This window comes from Manis pentadactyla, chromosome 5, assembly GCF_030020395.1.
Source record: "Manis pentadactyla isolate mManPen7 chromosome 5, mManPen7.hap1, whole genome shotgun sequence".
NCBI classification, from domain to species: domain Eukaryota; kingdom Metazoa; phylum Chordata; class Mammalia; order Pholidota; family Manidae; genus Manis; species Manis pentadactyla.
The window spans coordinates 64,390,925-64,404,960 of NC_080023.1; the positions used below are offsets into that span (position 1 = coordinate 64,390,925).

At 41.5% G+C, this 14,036-nt stretch overlaps 1 protein-coding gene across 2 annotated transcripts in view; it reads left to right on the top strand.

Annotated features, from left to right (window-relative positions):
- Window positions 1-14,036, top strand: part of FRAS1 (Fraser extracellular matrix complex subunit 1) — a 441,866-nt gene that overhangs the window by 272,255 nt on the left and 155,575 nt on the right. For both annotated transcript variants that reach the window (XM_057502364.1, XM_036906452.2), the window contains exon 21: window positions 13,817-13,969. In XM_057502364.1, coding sequence (XP_057358347.1) covers window positions 13,817-13,969 — 153 coding nt within the window. The remainder of the gene's footprint in view (window positions 1-13,816; window positions 13,970-14,036) is intronic.

A 14,036-nucleotide genomic window follows, 5' to 3' on the forward strand; every position in this document is an offset into this window, starting at 1 on the left:
AATTTGAAGAACAGGAGTACCATTTACCAAGGGTCAGAATAAGAATATAACATGTGAGAATTTAGAAGGTTCAATATGGAATGAGTGCCGGCCACGCAGGGGTAGCTGTCCAGGTGGAGATTGAAAGTCTAAGTGAATACGGGTTTCTTACTGTAACCACCCAGAGCTCGTTGGCTCTCTCCATTTTACAGGGACCCTACTGGCCTGGATCTTTTTTTAACTGTTTTTTTTAAAATTGTTTTAATTGTGTTGCTTCAGTCAGGTGATAGTTAACCTCATGGAACTTTTCAGTGACTTTAGCTAAACAAGTAAGGTGTTAGGCGGAGCCCTGTGGATAGACAAGGCAGAAGATAACCTGCCCCAGGCAGTGCCATAAGCAGAATGTATGTTCATCGTGCTTGGGCAGGTCTAGCATAGTGGAGGCCCTGGAGAAGAACATTTTCTGCTGCCTTTATTGAATTGAGCTCTGCAGGTTGGTAGGATTTACTCACAGGATTTATTCTCTATCTGAGCTGTACCTCAAGATCATCATCAGAGACCTCTTAATTGTACTTAGCTGTTTAAGAAAGAAAATTACATCTAATCTGTCACTCAGACAAGAATAAACACATCCTGGGAACAGGTCCAGTAACCTCAATGTGTTATCACATATGGAGATGTCATGTGTGTGGGGTTTTTCCCCTTCAACTCTACCAAAGCAAATACATTGTTTGTGAGATTTTGGCCAGGGCTGAAGGTTTTCAACAAAGATAAATGAACTGGGGTGAGAGGCAAGAGTGGATAAGATTGCAGCTGACATGGTTAAGTGCTGTGGAAAGCCAGGTATTTTCTTCATAGATGTTTTTCTTTATATTTTGCCAACATCTCAACTTATTAAAAAATTCCAAAGCCTGGAGTGCTTTTTGCATTTTCTATATCCAAATGCAGGTGCATTAAAAGTAATGTCTTGGGCTTTGCAGAATGCCTAATGGATTGGCTGTCCTTTTGAATTCTTCCATAGAAAAAGAGATAATACTGAGAGGAAAATTATAGAGGGGAAGACTGCAATATTTTAAGCAGCTAATTTGTTAAGGTGGTAGGATTCTGGGGGATTAAATTTTGCTTGTTTATGCAATAAATATTTAAATGCTGAGTTCATTTTCTTCATAAATCTGTGTCAGAATGTAATCAAAAGAAGACAAATGTCAGGAAAGAAATATTACTCTGAACATTTTCATAGTGTATTCCATAGTACTGAAGTTTTAAACAATGGTTAGGTGTTGCATGCAAAAAAGTTTCCTAGCTAAATAAATCTGGGAAACAATCAGTTAAATAAAGTTAAGCTACTTTATTGCAGAATTTCTCAGAACCTTAAATAATCAGATGTGCATTGTAAATCTCTAAGCTGAAGGGAGCTGGGCCCCACTTACCAAACATTTAATTGCAGCCCCCTCCCCTTTATTTATTATAACTTCTCACAGAGCCAACCTGTGGTTTGCAGAACAATCTTTGGGCAGCCCCACACTAACTGATGTTATTACTATGTTCAACAATTTGTTGGCACTCCCTGAAGGTAAAATAAAATAAAGAATCTGTACTCTCAGATTGTGGACTTTCTTCTTTCTGTTGCTTCCTCTCTTTGTCCCTCCTTTTCTCTGTAGGCAAGCAGAGGGTCAGGTCTGCCGCTCTCCTGCCTGCTGAAGAGGAGCAAAGAGCAATCAGTAATCCTCCAGGGTTGCATCTAGAAGTGTTTGCTCTCTGAACCTGAGTGAAGCCATTTGTTGACTGATTGGAAAACCTGTTAACATTTTTCTTTCAAATCAAATACAAACACATAGAACCTTTCAAGTCCTTTCTGTAATTTTCCCCATTTATTGTCATCATCTTTAAAAGAGGGCCCTAAAAAATGTGAAGAAGTTGAAATGCAGAGATTAAAAGAACAACAAATACTTGTTTTGGAATAAGCTGATACAGCTGCAACCCTGAATAATGAAAAAAAAATCAGTTCAAGCTGAATGTAATTAAGGAACGGGAAAGAGCCCCATAATGAGCCAGTGCACCACTCTCTGCCTCCAGACACAGTGACCTCAAGCCAGGGAGGTGAGAGCCGGTTCTGTTTTATAGTGGGTTCTACGTGTGGGGGAGGCGAGCTGGTGCTGCCCTACATCTGCTGTAGCTGCTCCTGCAGCTAGAAGCTGAGAGGAAGGCAAGGTGCACCACACTACAAATGTGTAGCAGTTAATACTTTATTTTGATTGTCAGAATCCTACCCACCCATCCCTCATAGCCTGGCTCAGATTCATTCCCTTCTAGGACCAGCTTCCTTGTGTCATCTCCCACACTGTAATTTCTAGTACGTTGATTGTTCCACCAGTTACCCAGTACTAGACACTGACTAGCTCATATTCTCTGTGTGTGATCTTTTCATGGTATCTGTTAAGGGGTGACTGTTCTGGAGGCTTATTGTGTGACAAGCATTGTACTACTTGCTTTGAATGCATTTTGCCATTGAATGTTATCAGTGATCCTTCAAGGTAGGTACTAATGTGATCTCCATTTTACATGTGGAGAAATTGAAGCACAGGTTAAGAAACTTGATTAAAAATGACAAACATTGGAAGATAGAGCCAACATCTATTTGAACCTAGCCAGTATGATTCCAGAATCCACCTACTTAACCATTTTGTTGTACTCTATGATGCCAAATACAGTTGATTATGACAACAGGGACTTAAGAACGATTTTTTTGTTTCGTAGATTAGCAGGTGGCTCTGCAGGAACTAGTATGGCAAGATGGCTTGGAGAGGCACTGTTGAGAAAATTTGCAGGAACTTGCTTGTCTGTTTTAAATGCTAAGAGATTTGTTTTAAGACTGCCATGTGTTCTTATTGTATATATCCTTATTACATGCATAAACTTTAGAGAAAAACATTAATGCAAACTAAATTTTAGTAAGTTATATCACTCCACATTTACCTTAATTTTTTTCAATGGATACATACATGAATTTTTCACAGCTATAGTCAACATCTATTTCCTTGTTCATTTCTCTTAAATAGCATTTAAATTTATGAATTTCCATGTGTTGGCAAATGTTGGGAGAAAACACATTTTTCATTTTTAATGGCTAAATAACATTCCATTATGTTTACATAACTTAATTTGATTGGCCATCTTCCTATTGCAGACCTGGGCAATAAGCAGAAGCAGATAGATTTATTGCTTGGTCCATGGGAGATTATGCATGACTTCCAAGCTTGCTGGAACTTAGTCTGTTTTTCATGTTATTGTTAATAACAATAATAGTATGTTTGTGGAGCTTTACAATTTTCAAAGCATTTTCTCACTTATCTTTCATTTGACTATCCCAAGAAACTTTTCTGTAGTGGTGGGAAAAAGAGCTCAATGCAGTGCCTTATGGCACATAGATGGTAATCAAGAAATGTCGGGTAAATGAATGACTCGAATCTGGCATCCTGATGTCTCCTGTAATCCCCTTCTCATACATGGTGTGGTAATCATATCAGGATCTTTCTTCTTAATGGAACTCATTTTTTGCTCTTCTCCTTTTCACCTCTCATGTCATTCCATCTGGTCCTATTCTTCTGTCTCTATGTTTTCAATTTTCTTGTGTCTTCTATTTTTTATTAACACTTGAGACTTTAGTTTCCATATCTATTTTTTTTGGCAGTGTACTTTCTTCTCTTATTTCTCATCTTGTCACCCTTTCTCCTATTGTTTGAACTATGAATTGCCTATCCAATCTCTTTCTGGAACTTTCAGTGATTGTTTCTTCCTTGTTCTCCTGATTTGTATTTTACTTAAGAGACCACACTGTCTGCTGAAGGATGATTGAATATTTCAAGGAATTTCTTTTCTTTGAACTTCTCCTTTCAGAAAAAGAACATGACTTATGCTAAATTGAGGCCTTCCTAAATTAAAAAAAAAAAGAACTTGTATTTTCTCTTTTGTGTGACTTTTACTAAGCAGTATCTTACCTAGCTTTAGTAATGACAGAAAGACCTTACTTACAAGCTTTCAACTTGGCCAGACTCCCAGTGAAGTCAGGATTGCAGCTGTCTTCATAAGAACAGGCCAGGGCCTGAATTGCAGAGAAGGCTTCTGAGGGTGTATGCTTAAAGAACACAGCTGAATTTAGGCTCCCAGGTCATCCTCTTCAGCATCAAAAAGCAAAATTGCTAAGGCTACCCTTACTTTTCTTACACACATGTACATCTCTGTGGTTTACATATAACAGGCAAAAGTGTTGATTCAGCTGTAAGCAGGCTCATCAGCACCCCCATCAGTTCAGATTGGACCTATTACAGAGGAAGAATAAAGCACTCAGTGTATATGGAGCTCTTACTACGTACCAGCTCCTCACAGTCATTATCTCATTTCATCCTGGCTTCAACCTCGGGAGGCTGATCCTGTGCTAGTAGCATCTCCATTTTATAGCCCAGGAGACTGTGGTCAGAGATGTTAACTAACTCACGCAGCGTGTCACCGAGAGGAGGCGGTCACCTTGGAGGGCACACGTGTGGACACCATCACAAGCCCTCAGCGTCGGACCTCTCAGCAGCCCTATTTCTTACAGCTCTTTACGATGCTTTGTCTTTGTGCCACCATGGCCTCCCCATGTGCCGCCCCACACTTGCCCTCAACTCAAATCTCAGAGATCAGTTCACATCTTTGCTTTGTTTCTTTGTTTAGAAGATTGATATAATCTGACAAAAACAACCGTAAACTCCCTCACCTCTCTCCTCCAGGATCTCTCTCTTTTAGGTGCCCTTTTCTCTCACTCCTTCCTGTGAGAACAGTGCTCCCTCAGGCCCAGAGAGCCCATCAGTCTGTGGCTGGAGCCTTTCTGTCCTATCACCATTATCAGCTGGTCTTCACACTCCATTATCTCCTTGTCTGGTGACTCATCAGCCTCCTTTCCTCTTTTTCTTTCCCTCTCTTCCTGGTCCACCACCCCTTTACTCTAGGGCCTTAGTGTCTTCTGCAGCCTTAAACCAATCCTTGTTTCTGTTTTCTCCTTAGAGTGCATCTCAGGTGCACATGTGGTGATCATCTCCAGGCCCTCATTTCTGTCTGCCTTCTGGACGTCTGGTCCACAGGAGCACCCTACCAAAAAGCTCCAAAGGAAACCCTCTCTCCTCATTACCCCCACCCATGGGGTCCTTTTCTGCCTTTTGACTTTCTTGTCCACTCACTACTGATTTTTCAATCAGCATAATTCAGAACAATTGAGTCACACCTGCTTCCCTCCCTCCCTACCATTCTAATCGTTGCCGCATCTTACAAAGTTCAAGTCCTTCCCTCTTATTCCCTCTGGATAAAATACTCTCTTGTCCTCTTCAGACACCTGTTGCATTTTAGGTGTGGCTTTTTTCCTGATGTTAGACCTTGTCACAGGCATCTTGCAGGAAGGGTCTGAGTCTGACTCGCTCTCTCTCCTGCAATAACTCCCATAGTGCCTCACACCCAGCTAACATTCTGTAAATGTTAAGTGAAGTGAACATTTTCCTATATTTAAGGTAAACCATGAGTAAAGCATAAACTGATGGGAGGCTATACAAGGCATCAAGATGCTGGAGCAGGGCTGGTGCTCACGTCCGTTGTTGGCAGCAAGAACTGGCACCAAAACTCAAGAGAGAGCTTTGCTCTTATCATGGGCCTGTAACGTGAAAGTCAGTCTGTTGTGGAGTTTTTTTTGTTTTTTTGGTCAGTTGGTTTTTTCAGAGCAAAACGATAGCTAAAAACACTGAAAAGAGGGGAAAATTTGTTTGTTTTAGGTTTTTGTACTAATTCAGAGCCTCTAACAAAAAGAACCCATGATTTGTAACAGCTCATGGGTGGGCTAGGGTTAAAGTCATAGTCAAAAGGGCAGAGAGGACATTCATTTTTCTCCCATATCTGCATGCTGTTTCCCAGATTCCCTCTGTACTCGTGCCACAAGTAGAACACCCTCAATTTTAGAAGTGGCATCAGAACTCAAATTCTTTAACACTTTAAAGGCCTTGAGTTTTGGAGTGAAATCATTTCTTTTTTCGCCTGATGAGGAATAGCTACAAGTGCTGATTATTTTAACCAATTCCATATGCGTGTAATGTGGTTGCATTAAGAACCTAATCGACTGACAGGGCAAGTCTCACTGTGTATCTAAATTTGTCTTTATAGGTCATCATTTATCAGCTAAGTAGTCACTGCCCCATAAAACCAACATCCGAAGCCATTGCTCTGACAGTACACATTTACTTTAATATCGTCAAGCTTTTTTGACTTTGCTCTAAAGACATGAAATAAGTCATTTCACTGCCATGTGCCTTCACCCGCCATGACTGTGGGTGATCCTCACCAATCCTCGGTGCACAGCCTCTGTGATTTGAAGGGAGCATCACACGGTGATGACCACATGTGATTTCCTCACAGCTGCAGGGTGACACAGTAGAGGATATTGCAGCTGCTGAGTCGAAATACTATTTTTTATCTCTTAAAATTTTTAGCATGTGCACCTGCTGTGCATATTTAGAAAGCGAATGGATCCTCTGCTTGCTTAGAAACAAGCAATGTATTTATTTCAGCGTGAACTAATACTCCATTTTCAGGCTCCCTTGTAATGTGTTCATTAATTTGTTTAAAGTGCTAATTCACTGGGTGTGTTAGTAAGCAGGCACATAGAAACAAGTGGAATTCCACCTGCCCTTCCCCCCACCACATGCTTCTATACCAGTAATCTGAAACAGGCGAAACCCAAGCGTGTCCTGGGTTTCTCTTCTTTCCTTGTCACCCTTAATGAATCTTATATTTAAAGACTCTTCCCCCTAATTGAAATAGGGACAAATAAGGATTTACTTTCTGAGTAGCAGTGGGAGGACTCAGAGAGACAGTTCGGAATAGGTGTGGTTTTTAAGCAATAAATGGGTGCACATTCACGTGACAGTTAGAAATATTTGAGGTTAGCCTCCTTTTCTGATTACAGACAGGAAGTCAGATGCAGATTCCCTACTGCACAGATGGGGCTTTTAGGATGGGACATTAATCCTTTGCAGAGACTGCTGGGTTGGTGGGCTGGAAACTCAGTTCCCCTATTTTAGTAACTGCAGTCCTGGTACAAATGAAGCAGTGATGGTATAGGCTTCTTCTAGTGTATTCTGTGAAATTCTCCCAAATATCACTCTTGGGGAGGAGTGGGGATGGAAGGTGGGATGAGGGGGATTATAGGGGAGACTCACTCTGGTTTGTTGGAATCTCTGGAAATACTGCTGTTTTATAAGGACACAAGTTCTGACAGTTGTGCTCTTACAGGGTGGGTCCAGCAAAGATCTAAATAGAATTTGACAGATGGTCACCACCCTCCAAGAAGAATCCAGAATGGCCTCCCAATTAGCTTAAGTTCTTAGAAAATATCCCCATAGGTTTTCCTTCCTGCAAGTGAAGTGGCTGGTATAGTAGCAGTTTGCCAGGACACAGTTGCCTCCTGCAGCGCCTGGAGATGGGGCTCATACCACCTCTTAATTATGCTTAGATTGTGTAATTAATAAAGTTGGCTGGCCATGGGGCTATTTCTCTCTTCATTATCTCCAGCCCTACTGACAAGGCAGTTGTAAATTGTCTTGCACACAGCCAAGCAACAAACACCCCTTTCCTCTTGGCCTAAAGTGCATTTTAAAAACCAGGTGGTGTAACTCACAGGGAACCTTTTCGTGGGCCTCCAAATTCCCCACAGTTTCCTACTGTTTTGACTCCAGTAAGGTTTTTCTTGCATTCAACAAATTTGTAGGGGCAACCCACTAGATACTACTGATCTGGCCAAATTCTACTTTGGTTTAATTTTTAAAGGCATTTTGGAAGTTGACAATTTAAAAAAGGTCTTCCCTGATCATGCCTGAGAAACAAACCAATAGTATATTGGTTTTCTTTCTCCGGGGACATGCGAGATCTCTGTTCCTGGTCATAGCTGTCACATACTTACCTTACAGTGTTCTTGATATTTCTAATATGCCTAGTGTAGCATAAGCCTCTTGAGAACAGTTCAGCAGTGGGACATTATTAACAGAGAAGGGTCATCTATAAACACAATGAAGGACAGGAGGGAAAAGAACAGTTAGGACTCCCCTCTCCTCCCCAGCAAAGTTCGTATTGCAAGCTACTGAATGTCAGAGTTTTCTTGGATTGTTGGTTCTTTGCTGTGGTTCTAATGTCTTCTCCCATCAATAGTTATCTTTCATATATCAATTTCTCATTTAAATCTATAATAGCAACGCAGAGACTTTAGTTGATAGACTGGCAAAGGACACATACACACAAACCAAATTCCAGTTGCCTTGAGGATAACTCCATACTCGTTTTCATGACTTACACAGTATTCCAAAATTGGTGCGGCCAGGGCCTGAGTGACTTTTTTTCTATGTTCTTTAAGATCCATCCATATTTAACTTTTTTCAGTTTCTTGAAGGCATCCTGTTCTGTGGGGCTTTGGGTTTTTGCCTAAGATTTCCCTCTTTTGGGGATCTTTTCTAAACACTTTCACCCCTGCCCAGCTCCTCTTGCAGCTAACTCCCCCTGTGTTCATGTCTCAGCCTCCTCCAAGAAGCCTTCCCTGCCTCCTGGACTGAGTTGGAACCCCTGCAGACCTCCATGTCTCCTATACTTACCCCATTAGTATTTTATAGGATGTTTGTAACAGTCTCCCAGCACTCTTGCATCTCAGGGTCTGCCATGCACTGTCATGTTGCTCATCCTGCTGTACTACCTCTCTGTTGCCCTGTGACATAGGAATCAATTTGGAGAAAACCCAGATGCACAGCCCAAGTCCAGTTTACCATTAGATTCTTGAATATTCTACTTGACTGCTTCCGGGCTGCCTCTAACAGGTTCCCTGGGAGGGGAGGGGTGGACCAAGTGAATGGTCTCTCTGCTCCTCCTTCTTCTGCAGCCTGAAGGGCTTTTCTAGGCTGGGGTACAGAAGTGCAGATTGAAGGGGTTATACTGGTGGGGGAAGGCCTGGGTCTGATTAGCTCCAATGCACCTTTAAGTGTGTGCTGTTGTCTGTCTTTCACCTGTGGTCTGGGCTCCGGGTTTTGGTATCTTTGTAGGTCTGTTTATGATAACTTTCTCTGGGAGCACATGATGGTCCATGTTTCCTGGCCCAGTGGGGGTTGGTTACAGTAGATGAGGAGAGAACTCACTGGTTGATAACTCAAATTATTGTTTGATCGCACATATTTCATGCTCAATTATAATTATACATCCAGAGTCATTTCCCCCACCATACTGAAATCTCTATGAGTACAGTAGACATTTGAACATTTTTCTTGTTTGAAAGTAAGATTCTTTAAATGCTAAGCCTCACTTACAATAAAAGAAATGCAAGTTAAACACACATAATACCAGTTTTCACCAATCAGATCAGCCAAGATTGTTTTATTATTTTTCAATTTCTTAGTATAGGCAAAGTTATGATGAATCAGCCTCAGGAATGGCTCTTGGAAATGTAAACTGATACAAACTTGCCAGAAAAAAATTGTAATACCTGTTATGAATTTACATTCTTTCCTGTAGTGGTTAAAAGTGTATACTGTAGAGTTAGTGTGGCTATGACACAGGTGAGTGAATGACTTAACCTCTGAGCCTCAGTTTCCTCATCCTTAAACTGGGATAATGGCATTGCCTACTTCATCTTTTCAAATGAGATCATGCATTTAAAATAATTGGTATAGTGCTTGATATATATTAAGAGCTCAATAAATGTAAGCTATAATAATATGAATTGCACTCTTTTAATATTGTCTCTTAGGATGTAATCTAAAATGCACAAGGTCTTATCAGGGCCTTAATTGTAAAAGTGAACAAATTGGAAGTAAATGTTCAAGTATAAGAAAAATGGTAGTGTTTTGTTCATCTATAATGCTGGAATGTTATGTAGCCACTAAAAATGATATTTACAAACAGTCCCTAATAGCATGTGGCATACTGATGGTATTGAGTGGGAAAAAAAAATTACAAGACTACATTTAATATAATCTCATCTATGTAAAAATCTATAGATGTAAAATTGTATAGAAAAAGAACTAAGAAAAGTGTCAATGTTAGTAGTTATTTACTCTGAAAGTCCTCTACTTAGAGTGATTTTTATGTTTATTCTTTGTAAAAATATTTTCCATATTTTCTTTGTAGTCAGCAAAATAAAACCTCATGATCCCTGTTTGAGTGCTGCTTAGCCCCTCTCCTGCATGGCAGAGCACAGCGGACCCCTGGACTTGGGCCTGAAGCTCGCTTACAGGTGGTGTCCAGAGGGACTGGCCACTTGTAGCCTGTCACACCTGAGTTCTTTCTCTGCCCTTGGGAACTATACTTTTCTGATTATAAATCAGAACACTGGTATTAATCCTCAAGCCCTTGTTGCTCTGATTTCTGGCTTCTTTCCCTGTACATCATTACTCATTTTGAGCTTTCCCAAGGAATTCTCTCCTGCAAAGAGATTTTGACTTCCAAGCCTCTCAAGACAGAGGTGTTTCCTAGGTTTTAGGAATTTATTTTTCTTTTCTAGTTGGTTTAATAAGTCAGTCAACCTTCAGATTGACTTCAGAGCAAGATTTCAGAGCATATTTATTCTAAGGGGTCTTCTCTTGGGGGCTTGTATATGAGAGCTGGGAAGAGAGGTTTGCATGAATGCATTCACATGGGACCCATTCAGATTGTTTTTTCAGGATGAATCTGTTCATGGGATTGGGTGTCCAGCATGACTTTTAAAACCATGTAAGAATGGATAAAGAATGAATATAGGTAGTGAACAAAAAGAGTTAGAGTTCAACTTTCCAGACTTGGGTAGTTAGTCTCATTTCTAAGGTAAAATTAAAAACTAACTTGGACTAATGTGATGTTTTGGGCATGCAGTTGATTGTTTTATGTTTTCAGGTATCATTTATTGATTTCTCCTCAAGTCTGGGTACTTGTTCATACAGTGTGGTATGTCTGGTGATTGATCCTATGCCTTCTTAAGGCTTAATATGGAGTCATGCAGAGAGCCAGAGGCCTTGAGTGATTTGGGAGTCTCTGAAACTCTTGTGCCCTTTCTGCTGCCATCTGGCAGTTGTAAACCAAAATATGACACAAACTGCCATGTTTGGTTTAAGACCTCCAGAGAATGGGACTGGGTTAAGAGGATAGAAGAAGGTAAGGGTTGTGTGGAACATCTACATTTATCAGTCAGGTAGAGGCAGAGGAAAGGGTCCAGTTAAGAGGAGCTTAGGATAAAGCATGCAAAGGGGGCAGGAAGTCATGGAGAAGGGGTGGGGTGGGGGTGGGGTCCAAAGTGTGCACTACAGAGATTTCAGGCAGGTTGGGAGGCAGAGAAGTCCAGGAGATTTGGATCAAGAGGCAGTCAGAGACCTTGTCAAGGCAATATCACAGTAGAATTGTGGAAGCTGAAGGCAGTGAGGTGAGGAATTAGGGAGGCAAGGAAGGTGGATGGTGAAGGGAAAGCAAGAGGTGGGGCTGATGTAGAGGAAAGCTTTTGTGGGGGTGGTGTACGTAATGTGTGTTTGGAGGTCGAAGTCGAGGGTGAAAAGAGGGGGTAAAAGATTCAATGATGTTGAAATAAGGTTCAAATAATGCTGCAAATCAGATTAAGGGTGTGCATAGAGGAATTAGCCATTTCATCTTGAGAGGGGAGAAGAAATGAAACAAAGATGGGTAAGAAAGATGTTTGAAAAAAATCGAAGGTGCTCGAACTTGATGAGGTGAATGAAGTAGAGGATGAGACACTATGGAAGGAGGTGGAAGCCTGGGGGCAGGGTGGCGGTGGTCCCCAGAGGGGAGAGGGAGGGTTTATAAGAGCAGCTGCCATGAGAGTGAGAAGGAATGCCCATAACCTAGGTTTACTTGCCTTGAGAACCGATTAATACACATTACACTCCTCATTTTAAACAGTTTCTAGAGAGCCCCACAAGAGCAGACAAATCCATAAATATTTATTTATTGTACCCACAAAATACTCCAGAGATCTGCTTTCTTTCTCTTCAAAGCATCCCCCTTGGTGGTTATTCTTTTCATTTCTCTAATTGCACACTAGAGAAAGCTTTAGTTAGATGCAACTAGTTTTTAGACCACTGAACACCTGCAGGTCTTGTTAATGCATGCCTGAGCCCAGAACTCTGTGTAAGCACTTGTTTGAAAGAGGAAGAGGCCATGGCTTTTCAAATAATGGAGCCTTGAGTCAGTAATGCTTCCCAGGTTTCCAATCCTAATATGTACATGTACCCACTCATTAAAGTAATCATAAAACACAGTCACCTCCATTTGCTCCAGCAACTTTCAAAGCTTTTTGAATCCCTTTTGCTCCTGGCACTGTGAGGGGGGGCACAGGAAAAAGAGAACAAAAAGGTTGGCATTGTGTGAAATCATCAGAGGGAAATACCTTCCTTATCATATATCTCTCAATCCAGTGATCATTTCCTTTATAATTTACTGAAAGGCTATAATGAGGATTGATTTGGCTCTTAGGAGATCAAGAATTGTTCCTAATGTTGGCAAAAGGCTGCCTATAATTTGAAACTCCAAAGTTCAAAGAAAGGTCAGGGGCTGTTAGTTTGCCTGTTGCTAGAAGGGTCAGCATTTTTTAGGAGGATGTTTTTGGTTCAACCTCTGGAGTGGCTATAAAGGTTCTAGAAAGACTTCTGTAGATGAGTGTATACTGCATATGGGATTGAGATCTGCTTGTGCAGGGGACACATCTCACATGGGCAGGAAAAGTATATCACTGAGGGCATAAAGGACCTGCTTTATCAGATTTCAGGGGTCAGGCATTCTGTTTTATGGATAAGGATTCTTTAGTCTAAATATTACAAGAAATCACAATCTATATCTAGAAGATTATGAGATGAAACAAGACATATCTGGCCCCCTGAGTGGTACATTAACAAATGCAAACAGTTCTTTGAATCCTCTAGGGGAAGATGGAAAGTCGTATAACCAGAACTTTTTCTTCTCTTTTCCTAGGTCTTTACTCTTTTTTCATTATGGTGGATAGTTCAGGATTTGTGGATTTTTTTCCACCTTTGGGATGGAGGATGATAAACGGGACTTGAAGGGTAATTACCACTTAAAACAGGGCAGAGGACATTTTCATCTATAACAGGAGCTGAACACCATCCAGTTCTTTAATTAAAGGATGCCTATTATTTGGGGGAGAATAAGAGACAGTTTTGGCCATCCCAGATTATTTGTCTTCTACCTTTCATCACAACTGGTACAATGGAGCTTCTGTGAACTATGTATCGGGTCAGAAAAGGACTTTTCTACTCATAACTTTTCTTCATAACTCTACCTGTAGTTAAAGACTAAAATTTTCCACCAGCTCAACCCAGTTCTCTATTAACCCCAACCCCCCATAGCAGTACTCGAGACTGGTATGCTGACTCCAGAGGCCGCCCTGTGGACGGCACTGAGCACTGTGAAGGGGGATGCCCTGCACTCAGGTTCCCGGAGCTCTTGGGGAAGATGTTGATAGTATTGGTGATACTGTCGCTGTTAGTCTGACAGTTGTCTCTTTGCCCCTAGCAAGTATCTCAGTTGCTGCCCTCGTATATGAAGGTCGTTCAGTTGGAAGGGGATGAAACTCAATTTCTGTGCTGGGCCTGGCCATTTGCTAAAAACCTCAAACACACAATTTGTACAGGTCCCAAGCTTCTACTTTTCTGACAGATGGTGCCTTTTAGCTGCTCTCCGGCTGGCTGTGGCCTAGCAGTGGCAGTTACAGTCCCTTCTGCCTCTGATCAGACTTGTTGTGCATATCATCCATGCCTTTTCTGTGCTGCTCTGCCCTCTCCAGACTGCCATCCTCTGTGCCAGCATTGTGTGGCCGATCTCCACAGCCCTGGGAGCATCTGCCTGAGGTGCCAGAATGACCGGTACCTGCTGCTAGGGGACCACTGTGCTCCCAGTTGCCCTTCTGGATACTACGCAGAGAGAGGAGCTTGTAAAAGTGAGTAAGTGCTGGACACAGGAGCTGGCGGTGTCTGTGAGCTTCCATCTGGGGCGGCACCTCCTGA